The sequence below is a fragment of the Saccostrea cucullata genome, unplaced genomic scaffold (assembly GCF_032062105.1).
Source record: "Saccostrea cucullata isolate Sc308-1 unplaced genomic scaffold, CSIRO_AGI_Scuc_v1 ctg343, whole genome shotgun sequence".
In the NCBI taxonomy this organism is placed as follows: Eukaryota; Metazoa; Mollusca; class Bivalvia; order Ostreida; family Ostreidae; genus Saccostrea; species Saccostrea cuccullata.
In genome coordinates, this window is record NW_026927402.1 from 200755 (window position 1) to 225732 (window position 24978).

Here is a 24978-nt window from a genome sequence, read left to right on the forward strand (position 1 = left end):
TTAAATTGAAGTAAAAACGTAAAGTTCTAGAGAAATTAATTATTTTAAGATATGGATCTAACCTGTTCAAAATAAAACTGATCCCAATCAAAATTAACACAAAATGAATAAAATACTAATTTATTGTCTCCTTCATGCATTTACAATTAAGAAATCTTTTTGATTGTCAAGGTCAATTATATTTTAACCATTTTTGCACCTAATCAAACTAGTATTCTTGATAAAATGATTTTATTTCCATATGATAATTGTACAATTTTGGTTGAGATTGATTTAATTTTGATCGGAATTGGCCAAAATTTAGAAAAATATTTTCTCTAAAATTTGTCGATTTTGTTTGAATTTCTTTTATACAAATGATTAACTAACATGTTTTCCCAAATTGTGACTGGTTTTGTGAATATTTTATCCACAACTTTAAAGAAAATTTACAAATAATGTGTTTTATTTTCATAATTATAAAATATTTTTTTTAGTTATAAAAAATAGGTATCTACACAGCTTTTCTTTACATATTTTATTAGATATTCATTTAATGCATTCATTTACAGCAAAATTTTAAATCCAAAGCATCTAATTTGAACATTAATTATTTTCTTCATTTTATTTGGAAAAGTACAAGAAAAAAAGTCATATTAATATTTAAAATAATTAAGCTATTATCAGCCTTTCAATGCTCAAACCATACTTAATTAGGGATGTCTTAAAGATCTATTTGATAAAATGTTGGTGTGGCATTCCTCCTTAATTTTTTAAAAGATTTTTTGACATTTCTTTGATTTTGTTTCATTCTGAGCCAACTTTAATTTTTTTTAGCTCTACTGGTCAGAAGCCAGAAGAGTTTATGCGATTGTATTGTGTCTGTCCTTCTGTCTGTCTGTATAGCTGTCTGTCCATCTGTTTGTCTGTAAACAACTTTTCAAAATGCTACTCCTCCTACAGTTTTGGTCTGATTTCAATATAACTTGGCACACATGTAGTCTACACAAAGATACAGAATGTACATAATTCTATGTATTGGTTTTTGATTTTGATAAATGGTGTTTTAATGGTGTTGCTGTGGTTATCAAAATTAGGAATTTATATTAAATATTTTCAAAATGCCAATCAGACAATATATCTGATTTCAATATAACTTGGACTAAGAAGTAATTTACACTGGAAAATACATAATTCTGTATATCGGTTTTTGATTTCAATAAATCCATAATTTTGATATATCTGTGAAATACTTTGAAAATGCTACTCATCCTACAGTTTTTGTCTGATTTTGAATACATGTATAAATTGATTGGCACACAAGTAGACTTCATAATGTTATGTATCTGATTTTGATTTTGATTAATGTTGTTGCCATGGTTACTTAAAATAGAAATTTCTTTAAAATACTTAAAAAGTGCTACTCCTCTTACAGTCTTGAACTAATTTCAATATAACTTAGCACACAGTAATTTTAAATACAATAATTCATTTTTATTTTGATTGCTGTTGCAAAAATGGTTACTAAATATACAAATTTCTGTAACTAAAATTTATAAAAAAAATATTTTTTTTTAAAAGCTTTTCCTACAGTTGTAGTCTTATTGCAATATATTGCCACAAAAAGAGACTTAATCATGGATCATTATCCTATTTATTGCTGTTGTAAAGTTTCTATTCCCAACTGCTACTTTTCTCTTCCTTTCTTATAAATACAAACCAGTAGCACTTCATTTATTTTTGATTTTGTTCTCAATCAGAATTATAATGATTGGTATTTGGTAAAATAATTTACATGTAACTGATAAAAAAATACTTTTTATGTATTTTAAATTTTTTGAATATGTTTTTTAATTTTTTTTTGGGGGGGGGGGGGAAATTCCACCTCAGGGAAAAGTTAAAACTTTTACCTAAAAAGTCTGCTTTTTTCAAGGACAGAGTGAAACACATAGAATGTGGTTTTGAAAGATGGGATAGAACAAGATCTAGATAAGATAGATAAAGTCTGGCCCAGACCTTCTAAGGCAGATAAAGTTTATAGGCTCCTACCACTGCTTCATCAAAGACTTCACAAAGATAACAAAGCCATTTAATGCTAGTTAAAAGCATGCTAGTAAGCATATAAATATTTGTTAGAGAAGTATATATAAGATAGGAGAGATCAAATTGCTAAATGGGAAGTAGTATTCTGTGATGTTTAAATTTATTCTCCTTAGAATTGGGGAGAGAGTACATTTTTATTTTTGGGGATCTTCTAAAAGGTAAAATGGGGAGTAAAATGATAAAAATGGGATCTTTTCATAATAATTTTAGAGTTTTTAGATCTTATTTATATTTATATTTAGAGAGAGTGTGGGAGAGAGTGGGGAGAGAGAGGGAGAGGGTGGGGAGTGAGAGAGGGAGTGGGGAGAGAGGGAGAGTGAGGGAGTGGGGAGAATGGGAGAGAGAGAGAGGGAGTGGAGAGAGAGAATGAGGAGGGAGAGAGAGGGAGAGAGTGGGGGAGAGAGGGAGGGAGAGAGAGAGAGGGATGGAGTGGGGAGAAGAGGGAGAGAGTGGGGTGTGAGAGAGGGAGTGGGGAGAAAGGGAGAGAGAGTGGGGAGAGAGGGACAGAGAGAGAATGGGGAGTGAGAGGGAGGGAGTGAGGAGAGAGAGAGTGGGGTAGTGGAAAGAGTGGGGAGTGAGATGGAGGGAGAGAGAGAGAGAGAGAGTGAGAGAGAGAGTGGGGAGTGAGAGGGATGGAGTGGAGAGAGAGAGAGAGAGAGAGAGAGAGAGAGAGAGAGTGAGAGAGAGAGAGAGAGAGAGAGAGAGAGAGAGAGAGAGAGAGAGAGAGAGGAGAGAGGGATGGAGAGAGGTGAGACTTATTGAGAGTTAGAGTTAGTGACTGACGAGTGTTGGAGAGAGTAGGAGTGAGAGAAGAGAGAGTGAGAAAGAGGGAGTGAGAGAGTGAGAGGAGAGGAAATGGGGAGAGAGAGAGAGAGAAGAGTGGGGAGAGAGAGGGAGGGAGAGTTGGGAAAGAGGAGAGAGAGAGAATGGAGAGTGAGAGGGAGAGAGGGAGATAGAGTGGGGAGAGAGGGAGAGAGGGAGAGAGAGAGGGGGTGTGGGGAGAAAGAGAGAGGGAGTGGGGAGAGAGAGAGGAGGGAGTGAGGAGAGAGAGAGAGAGGTAGTGGGGAGAGAGAGAGAAGGAGGGAGTGGGGAGAGAGGGAGTGGGAAGAGAGTTTGGAGTGAGAGGGAGGGAGTGGAGAGAGAGAGGGAGTGAGAGGGAGGGAGTGGAGAGAGAGAGGGAGAGAGATTGGGGAGTGAGAGGGAGGGAGTGAGGAGAGAGGGAGAGAGAGAGTGGGGAGAGAGGGAGAAAAATTGGGGAGTGAGAGGGAGGGAGTGGGGAGAGAGGTAGTGAGAGAGGGATTGGGAGAGAGAGTGGAGAGAGAGAGAGAGAGAGTGGGGAGAGAGGGAAAGAGAGAGAGAGAGAATGGGGAGTGAGAGAGGAGTGAGGAGAGAGGGAATGAGAGAGAGAGAGAGGGAGTGGGGGAGAGGGAGAGGGAATGCAGAGAGAGGGAGTGGGGAGAGAGTGGGAGGGAGTGGGGAGAGAGAGAGAGTTAATGAGTGGGGAGTGAGAGAGAGAGTGGGAGAGAGAGAGAGAGGGAAGAGAGAGAGAGAGAGAGAAAGGAGTGAGAGGGATGGAGTGAGGTGAGACTTATTCATACAAGTTAGTGTGACGAGTGTTGGAGAGAGTAGGAGTGAGAGAACGGGGAGTGAAAGGGAGGGAGTGGGGTGTTAGAGGGAGGAAGTGGGGAGAGAGGGAGAGAGAGAGAGTGGGGAATGAGAGAGGGAGAGAGAGAGAGAGAGAGTGTGGAGAGAGGGAGGGAGTGGAGAGAGAGGGAGAGAGGGAGAGAGAGAGAAAGAGGGAGTGGGGAGAGAGAGAGAGAGGGAGAGAGGGAGAGAGAGTTGGGGAGAGAGGGAGTTATGGGGAGAGAGAGGGAGAGAGAGAGGGAGAGGAGAGAGAGGGTGTGGGAGAGAGAGGGAATTGGGAGAGAGAGGAAGTTGGGAGAGAAGAGTTGGGAGAGAGGACGAGTTGGGGAGAAAAAGGGAGGGAGTAGAGAGAGAGGGAAGGAGAAGAGAGAGAGAGAGAGGGTGTGTAGAGAGAGGGAGGGAGTGGGGAGAAAGAGGAAAGGAGGAGCGAGAGAGAGAGGGAGTGAGAAGAGAGATAGAAAGGGAAGAGATGGAGTGGTGAGAGAGAGGGGAGTAAGAAGAGAGGGTGAGGGAGTGGAGAGAGAGAGAGAGGGTATGAGGGTAGACGGGGATAGAGAGAGTGTCGTGAGAGAGGGAGGGAGTGGAGAAAGAGAGATGGAGGGAGTGGGGAGAAAGTGTGTGAAGAGAGAGAGAGAGTGAGAGAAGGAGTAGGCAGAGAGAGAGAGATGGAGTGGGAAGGGAGGAGGGAGAAGAGAGAGTTAGTGAGAAGAGAGAGGGGGAGTGAGGAAAGAAAGAAAGAGTGGGGAGAGAGAGGAGTGAGGAGAGAAAGGGAGTGGGGAGAGAGGGAAGGATTGTGGAGAGAGATACATGTACATGTATACAAGATATACTTTAGAGCTGATTTACGATGTTTGGCACTTTCCAGAAAGCAGTCAAGATTTAAACTTTCACAGCGATACCTTCCTCAAGATCAAACAGGAGGCTTCAGGATTTCCACCCGAGTGTCATACGGAAGGACAATAGCAAGATTACATTTGTCAAGTAATAAAGAAGGAATCCGAATGGACCTGCTCAGTTATGAGGAAAATCCAGTACGAAGAACGATAGCCAATCTCTTTTTAAATTAATTTTGAAGAAAATTTGCTCAACGACCTAAAACTCTATACTTGACCGATTGATTGTAAATTGTTTAACATCCCTCTCGAGAATTTTTTTACTCATAAGGAGACGTCACCGTATGCCGGTAAGGGCTTCAAATTTAGACATATACTGGCACTCAGGGCAATTGAGCATTCTTTATCTACGCTTTTAACAGGTTTGGGACCAATAGCCCAAATGGGATATAATGGTCCGTTTGGGAAATAATATTCTGAATGGGCTATAAATTTAAAATTGAGTGACCAGGTTCATGTTTTTGAGCATGTGTAAACTCGACTAACTATAAGCCCTACCTGGGCCAAACTTGCATGGGTGATGCATATTCCAAAGTAACTATATGCCCTGCCTGAACCAAACTTGCATGGATGATGCATCAAAGGATGGACACTACCAGACTTGATTCGGATGTTGGATCTGACCTATATTTTTCAGATGAGTGACCAAGTTATTCACAAAAAACTATAAGCCATATCTTGACCAAACTTGAATGGATGATGCATCCAACGATGGACACGACCAGACTTGATTCAGATGCTGGATCTGGCCTACATTTTTTAGATGAGTGACTTACAAGAAATAATAAGCCCTACATGGACCAAACTTGCGTGGATGATGCATCTGAGGATGGACAATCGAGACTTCTTTCTGATACTAGACATGACCTACACTTTCCAGGTAAGCTTCGTAATCTTTGATTACCTATGTTTGAAATATACTATATATTTTTACTGTTTTTCCTACTATAGTGCAAGTTAAGAAATATACTGGATAAAAGCAGATCCCCGATATTTTGCTTGAGAAAATTACGAGGCCTACGAGAAAATCGCCCATCTATATTTATCATATATTCATGTTCATGTAAAAATAAATTGCAACAATTGTGAAAATCTCAATTTTATACCTCATTTTACATGTTACATGTATAATATCACGAAACAACTGTTTGATTACAACTCATTACATTACAGTACAGGTTGTTTGGAAAAAGTGTAAATTTTACAGATTAAAGTGTAAATTTAACAGATTAAAGTGTAAATTTTACAGATTAAAGTGTAAAAGTGATGCCCGAGATTATTTCAACATTAATTTTGAGACTTTAAATACCTGGGTAACGTATTTAAGGGGTATCATTCCTATTGTAGCTAAGGATTGGATATAGGAAATCTTTTCAAAAGTGACAATACCCGTTAATACCCTTCCCCGCAGTCACGCATTTTAACGCATATACCATTTCCTATTTCTAACACAAAATCACGCATTTACCGTTTCCCCACAATCACGCATTTTCACGCACTTTAAAAAGTTCATTTTATCTTCAATTTATTGCCAAATTCCAACTATTTTATACTTGCTTGAATCTCATGAAATAAGAAAAGTTATTTTCTAACTAAAATATTATTTCAGAATATTATTTACGCTAAACTTTAGAGAAGTTTGTACCCCGCTATAAAGTGCTTGCGGGGAAATGGTAAAGTAATATTTCTATGACGCGAGGATTCAATGTATGTTGCATAGCAATTCCAAAAGTTGTAAAGAGTTAAAGCACATACAAAATATAAAAGAAAAGCATATCTAAGTTATGTTGAATCAGTTTATTCCAACGGTCAAGAGGTGCGTATCATAACCTGTATGTTTTAAAAATTGTCGTAAACGCTATACTCGTTACCACTACAAAAAGGTTGCATTACCGCTACATTAATTATAATACTTTACCGCTACATTGCCTCTTTCGTTAGTCAGAGACTTGTTCATGTATAAGTTCTAGGGATGTCAAAATATATATTTTCCTTAGTCGAACATTCGATTGCATTATTCGAACGATAGTCGACTATTCGGAACATTTTTTTCATAATAAAATCTTGATTTCCGTTTTACTTTTGTTTGCATAGACTATGCAAGAGTTATCCTTCTTTGGTGTTTGCATAACGTGTGCTTTTGACAGATATTCACAGGCACTTGACTTGTAGCTATTATGTTTACATGAAATTATATTTATTTAGTTTTAATATGCATCAAAAACTACCAGCAAATATTTTTAAACTCATATAAATAAAATACGATAAACACAGCATCTACACGTCAGGTGCCCGTGTGACATTGTTAATACCGCGATTACCGTTACTTTAAAACAGCTAAATGCCCTAGCTTACAACACTACAAAGTATGCGTGTTTTTATTAAAGTAATTATCAAATTATCAAAACGTGTCTCGGCTACCGTGTGTGAACCTTTGAACATTACTAAAATAACAATATTATGGATACATGGAATGTAATGACTAAATAACTGTGTTTTCATTATAATTTTAGAAACAAAACCCAGCACAGTGATTCATAATTTATCAGAAAAACAGTAGTTATTGACAATTATCAGATTATAGAAGAACATTAAATTAATAACCATTTATACATTGATAATGAAAAATCAACAGTTTTTGTTCAGAAAAATAATTTTGTCTACAATTTTTTCATAAACAGATAAATTTGTAATCAAGTGTTATCGCTCTTTTTTATCGTATTTTATTTAGTCGATAGTCGGTCGCATTATTCGATAGTCGGTCCTTTCGACTGACAGTCGAATAGTCGACTATTCGTTGACATCCCTAATAAGTTCATAAAAATTTCAACATGCACACACATACATGCATGAGACATCCCTTTGCTCACCACGGGATGTTGATAAGATTTTGAACAGGGTGTTTTTTTTAAAAAATTCTTTATCATAAATTGATTTTATTCAATACAATATTAGAAGTTTTAAATTAAAATATTTAGATCTTTAAAGGTCATTTTCTTCTCGATCTGTACTGCCTGACGTTCAGAAATCTCTTAAATGAATCATAATGAAAAGATCTTACAATTCTGTGGCATTGCTGGCTGACTCGATATGATTGATTGATTGATTGTATACTGTTTAACGTCCCTCTCCAGAATATTTCACTGATATGGAGACGTCACCATTGCCGGTGAAGGGCTGCAAATTTAGGCCTATGCTTGGCACTTACGGCTGCTGAGCAAGGAGTGATCTTTATCGTGCCACACCTGCTGTGACACGGGGCCTCGGTTTATACGGACTCATCCGAAGAACCACGGGGGTATGTACATCGGTAATAGCTGACTCGATATGTACATCGGTAATGGCTATTATTCGGTGATTGTGAAATGTCTTATTGATAAAATATAGCGGTAATGATTATCCAAAAAATTACAAAAAATGTAGAAGTAAAGAGCTGAACTTTTTCATAATGTAGCAGAAATGTTGACCTCCCGATGTGGCCAAAGTTAGAGATCAGATCATGTTGAAAGTTTTGGTTTAACACTGATGCAAGTAATGTGGATTAAACTTGGATTAAATCATAACTCTCTTTCGGATATATTTTGGTATACAATATAGTAAAAAATTATGAAATTAAAGAAAATTTCAAGGTCAGCTGCTAAAATAAAATACATGTACATGTATTTGGATATAACGAACAGTAGTCATGCAAGCTCAAAAGTCCATAAAACAATACAAATTAATAGCAGAGAATACAATAACCTCCAATACATCAGAGGTGGGATCAGATGCCATGAGGAGGAGTGGGCATCCATTGCCGACCGATCACACCCACCATGTGCTCCTTGTTTTGATTGGGAAATAGCTGAGAAATCCGTCTTCAATGCAGTGTCTAAAAACAGTCAAACAATTTGTATGAAAAACGTCTAATTCAACATTTGACTCAATGATAAATTGCAAGTTGATGAGAGTGCTATTGTATCGACCATATAACATACGGAATGATGTTTGTAAACAAAACTGCTGATATTCTTGTTTCATGTACTTGTTTGTCAATAATTTACCTCTTTTTTAAAACTGTACATACGTAGAGCAGGGTCAGTGTAACTCATGTGAGCGTACTAGCCCAATGGGCATCTTGTTCCAGCTGATCAGTCCTCAGGCACGTAGCAACGGGGGGGGGGGGGGGGCTAGGGGGGGGGCCTGCCCCCCCCCCCCACTTTTTTACCCAACATTACCTTTACTATAGAAAATGTCCATGGAAAAGATGGTTCCCCCCCCACTTTTTACCACAGTGTATTTAATAGGAAATATAGGAAAGAATTGGAAGTGAAAGGAAGTTGGCCTTGAAAAAAGTTGGCTACCCCCCACCCCCCTCCACACACACACACACACACCACGAAATAGGATTTTTGAGTTTGGACAACTTTTAATTTTCCGTTTTTTTTTTTTTGTTTGTTTTTTTTTTGGCCTGTCAACTTTTTCAGGCAAGTAAAAAAAATTTTCTCTGGTTGGCCCCCACTATCAAAAACGATGCTACGTGCCTGGTCCTTTCCACCTCCCTAACGACAGAATGATGGGACTTGCCTTTAATTTAAACGAAACAAAGTTCTCCACCCCCTTCTTATTTTCTTTCCCTTGTGTAATTCATATATTTAAAGTGCCTACAAACATATTTTTTAAAAACGGAAGCGAAAGTAGGATGGATTTCCTGGAAATTAAACGAGTAAAGAATGCTTCATCTGAAACCGTCAGCTATACGGTATAGTCAGGATTCTATTGCGTCTCATTTCGGAATAAAAACATTTCATTCTAAAACACGAATAGGAGAAACCCTTGATGATTTACTGCTTAAGAGAACAACGTTAGATTCTATTCCAACGATAACTGTGTGTAGTCGCAATGGTTTGACGTATACATCAGACAATAGAAGACTCTGGGTTTTCAGAAAACTAGAAGAACTTGGTGAATGTGAAACAATAACGGTACGTTTTGGATATATTCAGCCATACAAATTCACAACATACAGCTCTGGAATCTCAGTCCAAGTCCGTGGAGATCCTGGGGGCAGTGCTTGGAGAACTTGGAATAAAGCCAAGATGAGTGCAGCACCACCTAGTTACGAAGGGAATGGTTCACTCAGATACAGGACAGGCGTGGTAAGACGAGAAGAGCCTAAAAGTAGATACGAACAGCTATGTGAAAAAGCTTTATATTCAAAAGGCAACGCTCAGGTTGGTCCATATTCTATTGTTGCTCCAGTTCCTGTTATTAAACTTACTCCTAAAGATGTGGGATTCTATCAAAAGCGTTATGAAGTATACGGAAAAGACCTTGGTGAAAGATTAGATGAATTGCTTCAAAAAAGTTCACCAAAGTTTTCCTGCCCTTTAGATGTTTTTGAAGTCAATGACCGTTATTACACAAGTGATTGTGACCAATTATGGCTTTCAAGGACTCTGGAAAAATTTGGAAAAACAGTGGACATAAAAGTCATAATAAAAAGCAGACCCTCTTATCCTATGGCTTACTCAACATTGTTAAATTTACTAAGCGATTCTTTGAAAATCTCTGCACCTATTGGAGGTGTTTACTGGAAGAAAACGGAGAACATCTTGAAATTGCCAACTTTAGAGGATAAATACGTGTTGGTTTCTAGTATACACTTCACTGTTCCAGCTATATCTGACGTATATGAGGGAGATTCTATTGCCAAAGTTCTTGTTCACAGTTTCGCAACGACAACAATTCCACGAAGAATAAGGGTTATTGAGCACAGTGGAAATTTTTACGCCCTCGACAACGAAATTTTGTGGGTTGTGAAAGAAATGGAGAAAATTAAGGGAAGTTTGGAAGTTTTCGTCGAAGTAAAGATGCGTATGGACAGTGTGCTTTTCAGCAGTTTTACTTCAGACAAAATTAGAAAGGTAGATATATCAGTATCATCTGATAGACATCAGACGAGGAAAATTTTATCATTCAATACATAAAAAAGGTTTCTGTGTAAACTAGTAATAATACTCTGGTTACAATTTATTTAGTGAAAGATTTTTTGTTTTTGTTATATATAATTTGCTTTGTTTTGTTCTGTTTTTGTGGTTTGGCAGGACCATGAAATTAAATGATTAACGTGTTGTAAACTTTGCTAATGGAAAAACAGTTTATGATATCACAGACCAGCATTGTAACCTAGCCACGGAATCTGACGTGTATGAAAATTAATAAATATTAAATAAACTTATATATACCCCGTTTTGGCAGTGGAAAGTATATACTCATAGATTAAAATACATTACAGTATCAGTTAAAACGAAGTTTATCATCATGAATTATATGTATGGTTACAAGAGACCCAGCCTATTATTTGCCGATTCCTTTATATAATGTGGGAAATATGTCATGCATACTAGAGTATACGTGATGCATTCTGAGCATCCCCATGCAAATAAAAAATTGCTTGTTTTTAATGGGTTATTTTTTAAAGTCATTAGTATTCGCCTTACATGAACGAATATATCATTTTTTACTACCGTATTAGTAGAGTTTTCAGCGAGAATTTAATGTTGGCAATAATAGCGAGGTTGTTAAGATCGCCATAAAATTGAATACGGCTAAAAATTAATTGCAATTCTTGCTTAATAGCTTCTTTAGTGAGTATTTTTAAATCGCTAAAATTATTTACCGCTAAAAATAATATTTACCAATTTTTATGGAAAAATCGCTATAAATTTGCGTCTCCCTAGAATTTCCACATATACGGTATAAGAAAGTATTTTTGCTTGTTAAAGTTTCGTTAATTTATTTCTTTATATAAAAAAGCTGTTATTTGGGATCGTTGTTGAGTTTTAGCAATGCCAGAATTTTATCATGCTTGTAACTTTAGTCCATTACATTAACTGGTATCTGATTTGCAGCACATTTGTGGATATTCCTTCTATATGTCTATTTTGTATTTATACAAATTACAAACACATTTACTTGTTTTTTTAAAATAAATATCATAATAAAAAAACCTAATTTTTAGATCTATATATCTATTGAAATACGACATACATTCGGGACAGTCTGAGTTGGTTTGTCAAAAGACAGCTTGCAAATACCATTTAATTACCGGTTAAGTGCAGAAGATTTTGAAAAGGTGTCTGTCACACTTGAAAAATAACTGGACACTGCTATTAAGAAATAAATAACAAGTTTATCAACTTCAATGAGAATTGAAGTGGGTCGGTCACGTTGTCAAATCCTGTGAAGGCCGAAGGCCTTCTCAGAAGATTTGATCACGTACCGACCCACTTCAATTCCCATTGAAGTTTATAAACTTGTTATTTATTACTTATATATACATTTGAGACAGACAATTGAATATTTTAGAATTTAAATTATTGCACTAACCGTCCGTCGTAGATTTTGAAAAATGACGCAAGGTGTAAATCGGCTTGCATGGCGGTTACGCTTCAAATTCATTAGTCTAAGGAATCTATTTCGAAGGGAATATTTTGTGAAAAGCTACTTGTGATCAGTAATAGTGAACAGATGGTTGTCTGGGAATATTTTATTCGTGAAAATGATAATCGATGCTGAAAAGACACAAAAAACACGTCCGAAGTTTGATGATAAAAAGTTGGAGGAATTTCGGTCGCTGGAAAGGGATGGATGGATCCGATGGACTGAGACACTTGTCCGAGCCAGTTAATTTGCAATTTGATAAAAAATATTCCACGGTTTCAGTAACTAAAGGCATACTTATCGTAAAACACTGATAAACAGTAACACGGAGACACTGGCCGCAGGCGACAGCTTTATATTGAACTACGAAAACACCGAGATGTTTGGCAGCTGTTCATGGCATGATTGCTATGATATTTTCCAACAGATTTACACATTTATCGTGAGTAAAATTTAAAGATAATATAAAAGTTTATCATGAAAATTTAACCAAAGGTCTATCCAAAAAATAAGGATGAACGTTAGAGACTGTGCAGCTGACAAAAGTGAAGAAAAATGTAAACAAACGCTAGGCTCCTAATTTTCTCTATGTACACAGGTTGAATCGATAGCCCAAAAACTGTATGAAATACTTGTTTACATTTAAAATAAAATAATTATCATTTTACTTGCTTATTTTATTCATGTTTATACACGAAAAGCAAGTAGAGCAGGTCATTTTATAATTTATGTACCGGTAGATATTATTGCGCCATGTGATTAGGTCACGTATTGACCTCTGACCTCTGACAAACTTCATACAGAATTGAAGATATTTTCTCTCTGTATGTTTATATAATGGAGAGATACCACAAATGTATATATTTCTTCTTATAATATTGGGATAATCACCTCATTTCCACACCTTCTACATCACTGAAATTTTTTTTAGACTTTCATACAAACTTCTAACATAGTGCCATCGTGCACCTCCTATTATTCATCAATTTTCTATTGTAGATTTAAAATTGTGGTTTTCAATATCATAACATGGACACTGTTATATTCTTTCTGTAACTCCCATAGCACTGAATATAAACATTTAATTAAATAGACTTAATTTCATAGAATTTTTATAACATAGCGCCATTGCACACCTTCTATCGACATTTACGATTTCTCATACCAAAACTTGGGACTTTGTAATTGACATCCATGTATCCAATAACCTAGAACCAATGCTCATTTTCTGACAGGGGAGACAACAGGTTTTTGTTGATAATCTGTTGCATCATTTTTAGACTTAAAATATCCAAAACGCGATGGGCCAAAAATGAGTCTTCGTTAGCCTATCTTATCCTTTTATATTTATACCCCACGCAACAAGCTGCGTGAGGTATAATTTTTTGATCCGTCCGGCTGGCCGTCCTGTTTTTAATGTCAGCGAAACTCCTCATAAACCACTTCACAGAATTTAGTCAAACTTTGCAGATATTTAGGACACAATGTGTAGATGTGCATAATACCAGGAAATTCCGGTTCCTTTAATTTTTCGGGAATTTCCGCACTTTTATACTTCAATTTTTGGCATACCTTAAATATAGAGATGAATAGTTTGTCAGCGCAACTACTCTAAAACTGCTGCACTGAATTTTGTCAAACTTTGCAGATATTTAGGACACAATGTTTAGATGTGAAAATTACCAGGGAATTCCGATTCCATTTTTTCGAGAATTTCCACACTTTTTAACTCAGATTTTTGGCTATACCTTGAATATAGAAATTAACAGTTTAACAGCTGAACAGAATTTGGTCAAACTTTGCAGATATTTAAGAAACAATGTGTAGATGTGCATTTTACCAGGAAAACCCAACTTTAGTGTATGGGGATTTCCGTGTCTATTTATAGATCAGCGGAAGGTTTAAATAAGTAACATTCTGATCATGATTGACTTAATTTGCGTTTAAGCGTTTTCTATTCATCATAGAAATTATAAATCATTTAAATAACACGTCTAATCAATGATTTCCTAATCATTTTGATATTTTACGGAGCAACAATGCTTATCTTGTATACATGTACTTACATGTAATGAGGTTTTTGTACTTACTTCTCATTATAGAAATACCTCTACTTCGTATTGCTTGTCATTACAATACGAAAGATGTCATTCCTTCAAGACATTTCTTTTCTTATTTAGTTTGTATACAGGTGTCTCATTATATCGCGGTACTAAATTCTTTTGAATAAAAAGTGTAATTTCTAATTTTTGTTTTAACTTACACCAAATGATAATTGTAATTCAAACTTTGGCCTAACTTTATTTTCCGAGCTTGCATCGTTTAATTTGTGGTCTATTTTTAAAACAGGAAGTCTTATTTACCTCCTAAATCGGAGAGTCTCATTGTATCGCGGTATGGAAATACATGGAAACTTGTAAATGATACAGACTTCAATTTTTATTTTTGAATTTACGATGTAATTCTACATGAAAAAGTGAACAATTGTATATTCTAAAGACTTTTAAAATATGAAATTTATTATGATTTTTACGAGATTATAATTCTAATGGTCTAAATATAATTTAAAGGAGACAGGAAATCAGAAAATTTCGTTTTATTTTTTTTCAACAGGATGTTCCATACTTCTTAATCACCGAAAATAATAAACATTCAAACAACATTCATAATGTCTATCAACAAAAAGAAAATAGACTATGTATCAACATTTTTGCGATATACCGCGATACAATGAAACCCGCGATATAATGAGAATTGAGTATATATATATTTTTTCTTGTTTTGTTTTTTCGCACACTTATTTTTCTAGTAATTGTGCGGATTTGGTTCTGTGTTTAGTATTCTTCTATGTATATCCGGTTTTATACAGATTTCCACGACCCATGGCTTTGCTCGCTATCTTCCTTGAATATATTCTTATTTTTGACACCAGTGATTGAATTTGTGAATAGTATATCTAAGCCATGGATAGTAAGTAGTTTTTTATTTATCCCTTTGTATGTCGCCAACTGCAGTGATAAATATTCTTATATTCATTATCATGTCACTGTGGTTCGCATTCTTCTAATACTTGGATGCATTGAAACAAACCCAGGTCCTTCAAATAATATGAGACTTAGTTCATTGAAAATAGCACACAACAATGTGTGCAGCTTATTACCAAAACTTGATATTATAACTGCAGAACTATCACATTTTGATATTGTAACAATTAGTGAAACACATCTTGATAACAGCATAGAAAATGAGGTATTAGCAATAAATGGATTTCATCCACCTATTCGTCTAGACAGAAATAGGCATGGAGGAGGAGTTGCAATGTATATATCCAATGAACTTGCATTTTATGAGCGTAAAGATTTAAATACTATTAATTTAGAAATCTTATGGTCAGAGGTACATGTTATTAAGAAAAAAATTCTTGTTGGTGTATTGTATAGGCCACCCAATTCACTAGCAGACTATTGGGACAGTTTTTGCTCCAATATTGAAAAGGTACTGGAATGTAATTTACCAGTCATTCTATTAGGAGATTTTAATGTCAATGTTTTGATAGATCAAAGTTCACAGTTTAAACTTCTCTTACAAAGGTTTGGTCTCTCGAATTTGATTCATGAACCTACTAATTTCACTCGAAGTGTGGGTACATGCATAGATCTAATCATTACCAACAACACTGGTATAATTAATGAGAGTTTTGTCTATCCCCCATGTTGTAGTAGTCATTCTGTAACTGGAGTGGAAGTTAAGTTTCATATATTGAAACAGTATGCTTATAAAAGAGAGATAAGGGACTATAAAAGTGCTAATTATAAAGGTCTTAATGATGAATTAAATGCAACTGATTGGGACACTGAAGTCTTTAATTCTAATAACATCAATGAGATAAATACAAATTTTGTAAACAAAATAAATGCATGCATTAAAAAACATATCCCAACAAAAACCATAACAATCCGTCCCAGAGATAAGGCATTTATGAATAATTCTATTAGAAAACTAATGAGGAAAAGAAATCGTATACACAAGAAAGCAGTGAAAACTCAAAACCCTCAACACTGGGAACACTACCGCATTTTAAGAAACAAAGTAATTGATGAAATTAGAGCTTCACGAGATAGACTCAACCAAAAACTTTCAGACCAAATAGATAAATCTATACCCCCTGGAAAATGGTGGAGAATAGTTAAATCTTTATCCAAACAAAATAATAAAAGCAAACCACCACCACCTTTAAAGTCCTCAAATTATACATACTTTCATCCTATTGAAAAAGCTAACTTACTCAATGAATATTTTGCTGGAGTTTCAACCCTTTACAATGAACCTGAGGTACCATTACATGGACCGGGACCACCATTGAACTTTTCACTTGATGATTTTGTTATCACAGAGCAGGAAGTATTGGATCAGCTCCAAGTTATAAATGTTACTAAACCTCCAGGTCCTGACTGTATGTCACCTTTGATTCTTAAAAATATAACTAACTCGATAGTAAAACCCCTTACCAAACTATACAATTATTCACTTACTACTGGGCAACTTCCAGACATTTGGAAAAATTCACAAATTACTCCCATCTATAAGAATAAAGGAAGTGCACAAGATGTTAATAATTATCGGCCAATATCAATAACCTCAGTTGTATGTAAAATCTTAGAAAAAATCATATTCAAGCACTTGTATAATTATTGTCTTGAAAATAATTTAATTAATAAATATCAATCTGGATTTCAACCAGGTGATTTCACAACTAATCAGTTATTAGAAATATATCACACAATAATATCTAGTCTTGATAAAGGTAAAGATATTAGATTTGTCTTTTGTGACATTTCAAAAGCATTTGATAGAGTATGGCATAAAGGTATCCTTTATAAACTAAAATATTATGGTATATCAGAACAAATTGTTAATTGGATTGAGAATTACTTGTCTGATAGAACTCAAAAAGTAGTTCTTGATGGCTTTTCATCAACTACTAGAGCTACCAATTCAGGTGTCCCTCAAGGGTCAGTCCTTGGTCCCTTTTTATTCTTATTGTATATTAATGACATATCTGAAAAATTATCATGTCCTGTAAGGCTTTTTGCAGATGACACCTCTCTTTATGTCATAGTTGATGATGATATTATTAATTCTGCAAACATATTAACTAAGGATCTTGGACAAATAAGACAGTGGTCTAATATATGGGCAGTAGAATTCAATCCTTGTAAAACAGTCAATCTAGATTTTAGCAGGAAAAATATTTGCCATCCAAAAATTAAGTTTGGTGAAGATGGGCCCACTATTACAGGGATGTGATTGGCAGAGGAAGAAAAAGGAGGAAATGAAATCAGTCGGGGGTCTGGGGCAGCGCCCTGCTGGGGGGGCCCAGGGGGGCGAAGCCCCCCGGAAGCTCATGGGATTTCACATATTTTAGAGCTTAAAATTTAATATCTAAAGATATCTGAGAAGCATTTTTTGACCAAGAAAAATGAAACTAAATTAACATTTAAATCCTTGATTTAATTATTATCATGCAATTTCAATTGACAAATTATTGTTTTAATTTTCTTTTTTTCGACCAAAGCCTTGAGAATTTGTAATCTTGCTTGATTGGCCTGCTGCTTTACATGGGCTTGCAGATCTTTTTGTGCTTCTGCTTGAATATTGTTAGCTTAGCTTTTTTCTTCACTTGTGTTTTTCAATTGCAGCTTATTAATTCTTTCCATTTCATCATTGATTTCTCTGAAATTTCCATTACTGCATTTAACTTGTACACATGAGTCCAACCAGTCCCAACAAAATTTATTTTTAACACTTTTGTCAATAATAGACACATCCACTTCTGCCCATGCTCTCCATGTTTTCATCCAGTCTTATTCAATTATGCGCTTTAAACCTTCCAATAATTGACTTCTCGTAAAACGTTTTAAAGACCGACTTAGGTTATCTACACCTGACTTTGGTAAAACTAGATCCCATACCTTCACACACAGGAAAAACGATAAAACATTTATTTTTTGCTGTTGATATTTATTTAATACATCATCAACATTTTTTACTATACTGATAATTATCACTATCAATCAAAATGCCGATTTTGATAAATATAGTACCTATACACCCCCCCCCCCCCCCTTATTTTCTCATTGGATTTGCATTGATCTCAAAAATGATCATAATTGACTTTCAAATTCGCGGAAATCCGCTTTTCCGCGGAAAAATCACATCCCTGCTATTAAAAATGTTGAAACACATACTCATTTTGGAATAAGATTTCAACAAGATGGTAATTGGAGATCCCACATACTTGATATTCATGCTAAAGCATGTAATCGCTTAAAAATATCTTAAGAATGTTAAAACACACACTTAAGAGGGATGCTTTGATAAAAATATATTTTGCTTTTATTCGTCCTGTTCTTGAATATTCAGATATTGTATGGGATAATTGTACAGAAAGAGATGCAAAATTACTTGAAGATGTTCAAGTTGCAGCTGCACGAATAATAACCGGTTTAAGAATCAATTCATCAAGATCAAAGCTTTATGAAGAGCTTGGCTGGGATACTCTTGAAATAAGAAGAAAAATACATAAACTAGTGTTATTTTATAAAATAGTGTATGGATTAGCACCCCAGTATTTGCAAGATTTATTACAACAATGCATTCTTCCAGATAATTCTTATCCCTTAAGGAATCAGGACAATCTTACATTTCATATTCCACAAGCCAAAACAACTTCATTCATGAAAAGTTTCCTCCCTTCAACTATAAGACTTTGGAATAATTTACCATTTAATATCCGAAACCTTTCTTCACTTACATCATTCAAGACTGCCATAAAGAATATATACTGCATAAAACCTAAGAAATATTACAATTATGGAAGTCGTAAAATGAATATATTGCATTGTCAGTTGCGAAATAATGCTAGTAATTTAAATGCTGACTTATTTAATCATTTTTTAAAGGAAGATAAAAGTTGTGACATGTGCGGGTTTAATTCAGAAACATCATATCACTATTTTATGAATTGTCCAAAATACTGTATGCAAAGACAGAACCTAATACAAAACTTTAATACTTTGCAATTACCAATGCCTTTATGTTTACAACTTATTCTAAATGGAGACAATAATCTTACATACAACCAAAATATTGCAATATTTAAACTTGTTCAAGAATTTATTGCAACTACAAAGAGATTTGCATGATATTCTACCTGCTTTTGTTTTTCAATTGTCAAATCACAGAACCAAAACCTATTTATGTTTTCTTATTCATTTTTTTTTTAAATTTATACAATTATTAATATAATTGCCAGTCATATATGTTAAAATATAAATTTAAATTATATTATCAGCTCATATATTTCTTTTTTTATTGGTTCTCCTTAATATGCCTTTTCATATACATTTCTACTGAATATATGCATGTACATATGTATATATTTATATTTTTCAATGTTATATTAATAATATTTACTTGTACATGTATGATTTTGACCTTGTATTGTGGAAAGGACTTATATAGGCAGTGCCTGCTGTCCAATCCAATTATGTTTATCATAATAAAATATTGTTTAAATTAAAACCCAATTCCTTAATTTTTCCCAGGAATTTCAGCACTTTTCAACTTAGATTTTTGGCCATACCTGGAATATAGAGATGAACAGTTTGCCTTAAACCATGCACTGCACAGAAGTTCATCAAACATTGCAGATATTTAGGACAAATATGTAGATGTGCATATTACCGGGAAATTCCGAGTCCTTTATTTTTTCATGGATTTTCAGCACTTTGAGTTTTTGGAGAGCGTGGAGAATGTGAGTTTGCTCACTTTTTCTTTCATTTTAAATTGCCGACTCCAATTCCAAATTTTAATCAATACCATGAAAAATAAAACCGAGAATGTATTATTCAAATATTTTTTTTATTTGGATGAATTTCTCACCCACACAGTACATGTAATGTGCATTATGTACTTAATAATAACATCACTTCAAGAAAACCAAGCACATTTTGTGAAGATTTTCCCATTTCTTTCATATCAATAGAAGTTTTTAAAGTTTTTATGTACAATAACAAGGAGAGGTAAGCATCAGTGACAGCTAGCTGGATTCCTCTGGTTTTAGCAGACCCTCCTCATCAGGGGGTATACCTAGCTCCTCGTCCGTCCACTGGGAGGCGTCAGGAAGTGAGTGATGACCGCCCTAAAACAGACAGGAAATAGTGTACAGACTATACAGCTAGCATGGATTTAGTAAACTCATGCTTACAGTTACCAACAGTACTTTTAAGAAATTTTATATCACACAATGCACAAAAGTATAAATCAAAGTGGAATATATAACACTTTACTAAAGTGCAGCTGTAACAAATACATTTTCATTGCCCTTATGAATAACTTTACCCAAATTTAAGAGCAATCATGTTTAAATCACTAGGACTAAAGATATTTTCATGATTTTTACTTTATTCATCATTCAGTATTTGCTTCCACTCAAAGTTTTTGATATTATTCCAGACCACATAGATTTATTGAGGTTAGATTTAATACATTTTTTTTCAAGAGGGAAAAGATACCGGTATGGTTTTAACCAACATGTACCAGTCTTGACATGAGTAAACTTGAACCCACTTTACCCTTATTTTAGTAAGATTCTCCAAGACTGAAGATTTTGTCCCAACATCTCTTCCAAAGACATGTCAGAGCAAAATTTTTATCGTCAACAAATCTCGATCAACTTTACTCATAAAACATGCATTGTTCATTGTTGCTGAAGAGAAGAAGATAAAAATAATAGGATCTAGGCCTTCATTTTCCAGTAAATCAATACATACTGTCCAGTGATCAAAATGTGCGATCATAAAGTAAGAGATCCGAGTAAATCCGACCAGGAGTAATACGTTCCCTAAAATCCACATAACATCATTAGGGGCCGGTCGTCCAATGGATACCTTGTACGTCCTCTCTCTGAAAGAAAATGCATATCATGTGTAACAGAGTTTAAAAGTGGCTATGTGTTGTATATAGTGAGGACACGCTCCTACTAGCACTAGCTAATGGGTTAACCCTTTAGCTCAGTTGGTAGAGTGTTGGATGTTAAATCTGAGGGTTGTAGGTTTAAGCCACAGTGTGGACAACCCCTAGCTAATTGGTCATACATGAACAAAATGTACTAAACATCAAGACTCATTACCCTAGTTTTGAACTATAATCTTCTCCTAAGCTACACAGCTGCCCCTCACCAAAGGAAACTGTTTGTTCAGTAAATTTTTGCCATTACTGTACGGTCAAACCAAGGAATTCTTTTACTTCAGTGGTCACTGGTGAGAAGCCACTGCAGTAAAACTTCTGCTCCATGACCAATGAAAAGTTGAAATGAAAAGTTGAAAACAGCTTTTTGTTTCCCTTATCATCACTCAATGACACAATGTTCTCAATCACAGGTGCTTGCTCCAAGCGTGACATGTACTTTTAATTTTTATTTAATAATTATAAAACGACAGAGTTTCATCGTCGGAAACCCACGGTTGGTCTCGCAGGTAAGAGAAGCGATGCAAAAGTTTTTACTTCTACTATTTAATAGCAGACTACTGTATATGTTTTTTTAATACATATTACAATTCTCTGGTAAGCTTGGACTTTCAGCAAGGCATGGCATTCTCGGTGCAATGTAATTAGCATCTGTCAAATGGCGAAAAGAACTTTAAATTGTTGTTGACAACAATTAGCCAACTTACTTTATGCCATGCTAGAACTTTTAATTGGCTTTTTGCTACACTATTTGACATTCCGCTGAATTTCTATCATAATATGTATAATTCAACAGTGAAGGAATTTAGCTGGTAAATTTCAGAAGCTAATAAGTTACATCGAGAATTCCAAGCCTAACTGAAAGTCCAAGCTTAACTATCCTAACATTCTTACACGCCAGGAACAAGTCCTTGTGTTCTCAATGTAGGGTGTTTGCACTCAACTTCATGCTTGGCATGACTAACACCACAATTCACTGTCATGTTTTTTTTTTTTATCTCATTCTCCCTTTTATGCACTGTGAATTTATACATTATATGGGCATAAGTATTGACCATGGGCATTGGAAGTCAATGTTAATATAAAAAAGTATTTACATTAACTTCTTCTATATTCCAGTGCCTGAAGTTATCCCCCTCTCGATGACCTATTTTCTTCACCTACCCAAGAGGAAGTCCTCGGGGATGTGAGCCTCCTAGACGGGCAGACGACGTGTGGATATTCCTGCGTGGACTCTGCACACAAAGCCGGGCCAAACTGGACACCAGCCGCCGCGACATCTTGATGTTATTGTTGTGTCTCCTCCACAAGGACACTTTCCTTTACTAGTTCTCACGCCGACAGGGAACTAGTTTGGAAAAGTGAACAAAACAAGTATAACCGGATAAATTTGGAAAATGTTTTCTGGCGCTTCATTTTCCATAGCATATATAGCTCATTGAAAAAAAATCCTAATTTGGACCCAAAATGCCGGTAACATATATTTTTTAGCTCACCTGAGCCAAAGGCTCAAGTGAGCTTTTCTGTTCACAATTTGACCGTTGTCTGTCGTCGTTGTCGTTGTAGTCGTCGTCGTCGTTTTTGTTGTAAACTTTTCACATTTTCATCTTCTTCTCAAGAACCACTGGGCCAATTTCAACCAAACTTGTCATAAAGTATCCTTAGTTGAAGGGGATTTAGATTTGTTCAAATGAAGGGCCCTTTTCCAAGGAGAGATAATTATAAAATAGAAAAAAATTAATGTCATTTAATTAACAACTTCTCAACAACCACTGGACCAGGAAAGATGAAACTCATGTGGAATCATCCTCAGATAGTGTAGATTCAAGTTTCTTCAAATCATGACCCCAGAGGGTAGGGTGGGGCCAAAATGGCCGATCAAAGTGTTACATAGGAATATATTGGAAAAATCTTTAAAAATCTTTTTCTCAAGAACCACTGGGCCAGGAAAGATGAAACTCGTGTGGAATCATCCTCAGGTAGTGTAGATTCAAGTTTGTTCAAATCATGACCCCATAGGGTAGGGTGGGGCCAAAATGGTTGATAAAAGTTTTACATAAAAATATATAGGAAAAACTTTTAAAATCTTTTCAAGTACTTCAAATCTATGCTTAGTTATATTTATAGGGAATCATCCTCAGGAAGTGTAAGTTCTAGTTCGCTCAAATCATGACCCACTTGGGGGTTAAAATTCAACCCCCCCCCAGTCAACTTGATCTAATATGTGCTTTTTCCTAGCCAATTGCTCAGGTGAGCGATATGGCCCCTGGGCCTCTTGTTTCATTCTAAAATGAAAATGTCTATCCAGCTTTTCTTTACATATTTTTAAAGTCATTCTTATTCTGTATTTTCACAGGAGTCGGCAGTTTTACCAATAAACTAAGAATAAAGTCAAAATCAGTAAAACCTTAGCCACGAGCTTCGCTTACGAAGTGATTTTTTTTTTAGTTCGGCAAATGTTTAACCATATATAAATTTAAAGTACATTATATTTGCAAATAAATCTTTTTTCCGAAGAAAAAAAATGCAAATAAAATTCTGGTGTGGCATTCCTCCTTAACATTGCCCATACTTTTGATTTCTTTGAACTAGGGATGGTATCGCGAATTGAAAAAATTTCGTTTCGTATCGCGATATATCACGATTTTTTCCAAAGTATCATATTTTTACAAGCAATTTTTACAATGATTTTAAATAAATAGTCAATGTTTTTCTTAAAAATATGCTAGAAAAACAAAATTTCACTTTTTATGCACATAAAATTAATCATGTCTGGAAGGTAAGATGCCGTTCTTTTCACCTTTTACAACATTTTTTAGTTTTTCTGTAATTGTAATTTGAAAGATTGAACAAATAAATGAATTATTTCTGGACTCTATAATATGTACCTAAATACCGGGTTCAAGGTCTTGGTATCACGATACGTATCACGCAACAAGAAATCGCGATATACATGTACCAGTATACCGATAAAATCGCACATCCCTACTTTGAGCTATAGCTTTCATATTTCACATGTGCATTCCTTGTGATACTTTGGATACAAACATATTTGACCTCTTGAACTTGGAGTTTTACCCAAGTTTGCAAGATGATAGCATACAACTGTAACGCTTCTATGGCAAAGATTTTAAGCATTTCTAGACAAACTGATATTAAGATTTCAATGCATTTCCTGGGTATTTCTTGTAATTTTTGTATATACCAATGTTTATATATTCTGAAAGCAGATATTGTGTAGTTTCTGAAAATGATTATAAAAATATCATTTCAGTTGCCATGGCAACGAAATACACCATAATCATGATGGAATTTCCATTTATTCAAGAATGAGTCTCATTCTAATTCTTTTGCTTAGTTAATAGATTTAAAAAAATATTTTATTGTTATGTTGAAAATTATGAGCATGTACAATTTTTTTACAAACCAATTTTAAGTATTTTGGGGAATTGGGTGGGGTTGGGAGGTAATCACCAGAATAAATAAAAGCATTTTTACGTATGTTACTCCCGAATTGATTTCGATAATGGCAAAATTGCTCAAATAGTGCGCAAAGTTTAGATTAAGCTAGTAAAAAACTAGTACAACCAACGGTGCAAGATGGTAAGCGTGCTAAAGAAAAGGACACTTAGGATTTTTATTGGTAGGGTTCGAACCTTTTTTGATAAATTTAATAATGAGATCTTTTCTATTAATGCTAAATTCACAATATAAGCATGATTTTTTTTCCTTTGAATGAAACAGGCACTATAAGCAAAAGAGGGACAACTCTTTTTTTCTAGAATTTTCAATTTTATCCGATCTCAAATTTTCTTCTGTTTTTGTAAATCGATCGAAAAATACCATTATCAGAAAGATAACACAATAGATAACAATAACATTTAGAGACTTTATGTTTTCGAAA

At 35.0% G+C, this 24978-nt stretch overlaps 2 protein-coding genes across 2 annotated transcripts; one reads left to right on the top strand and one right to left on the bottom strand.

The window, feature by feature from the left end:
- The first annotated feature begins 3939 nt into the window (after positions 1-3939).
- Positions 3940-4365, top strand: LOC134274383 (octapeptide-repeat protein T2-like). Its single transcript, XM_062756665.1, has one exon. It carries the CDS (start codon positions 3940-3942, stop codon positions 4363-4365), a length of 426 nt encoding a protein of 141 aa, XP_062612649.1.
- A 15592-nt stretch (positions 4366-19957) lies between these two features.
- LOC134274376 (uncharacterized) lies at positions 19958-22421 on the bottom strand. Its single transcript, XM_062756659.1, has 3 exons — positions 22239-22421; positions 20879-21011; positions 19958-20247 (listed from the first exon to the last, which is right to left on the bottom strand). Exons 1-3 carry the CDS (start codon positions 22352-22354, stop codon positions 20146-20148), a joined length of 351 nt encoding a protein of 116 aa, XP_062612643.1. The 5' UTR covers positions 22355-22421; the 3' UTR covers positions 19958-20145.
- Between the last annotated feature and the right edge of the window lie 2557 nt (positions 22422-24978).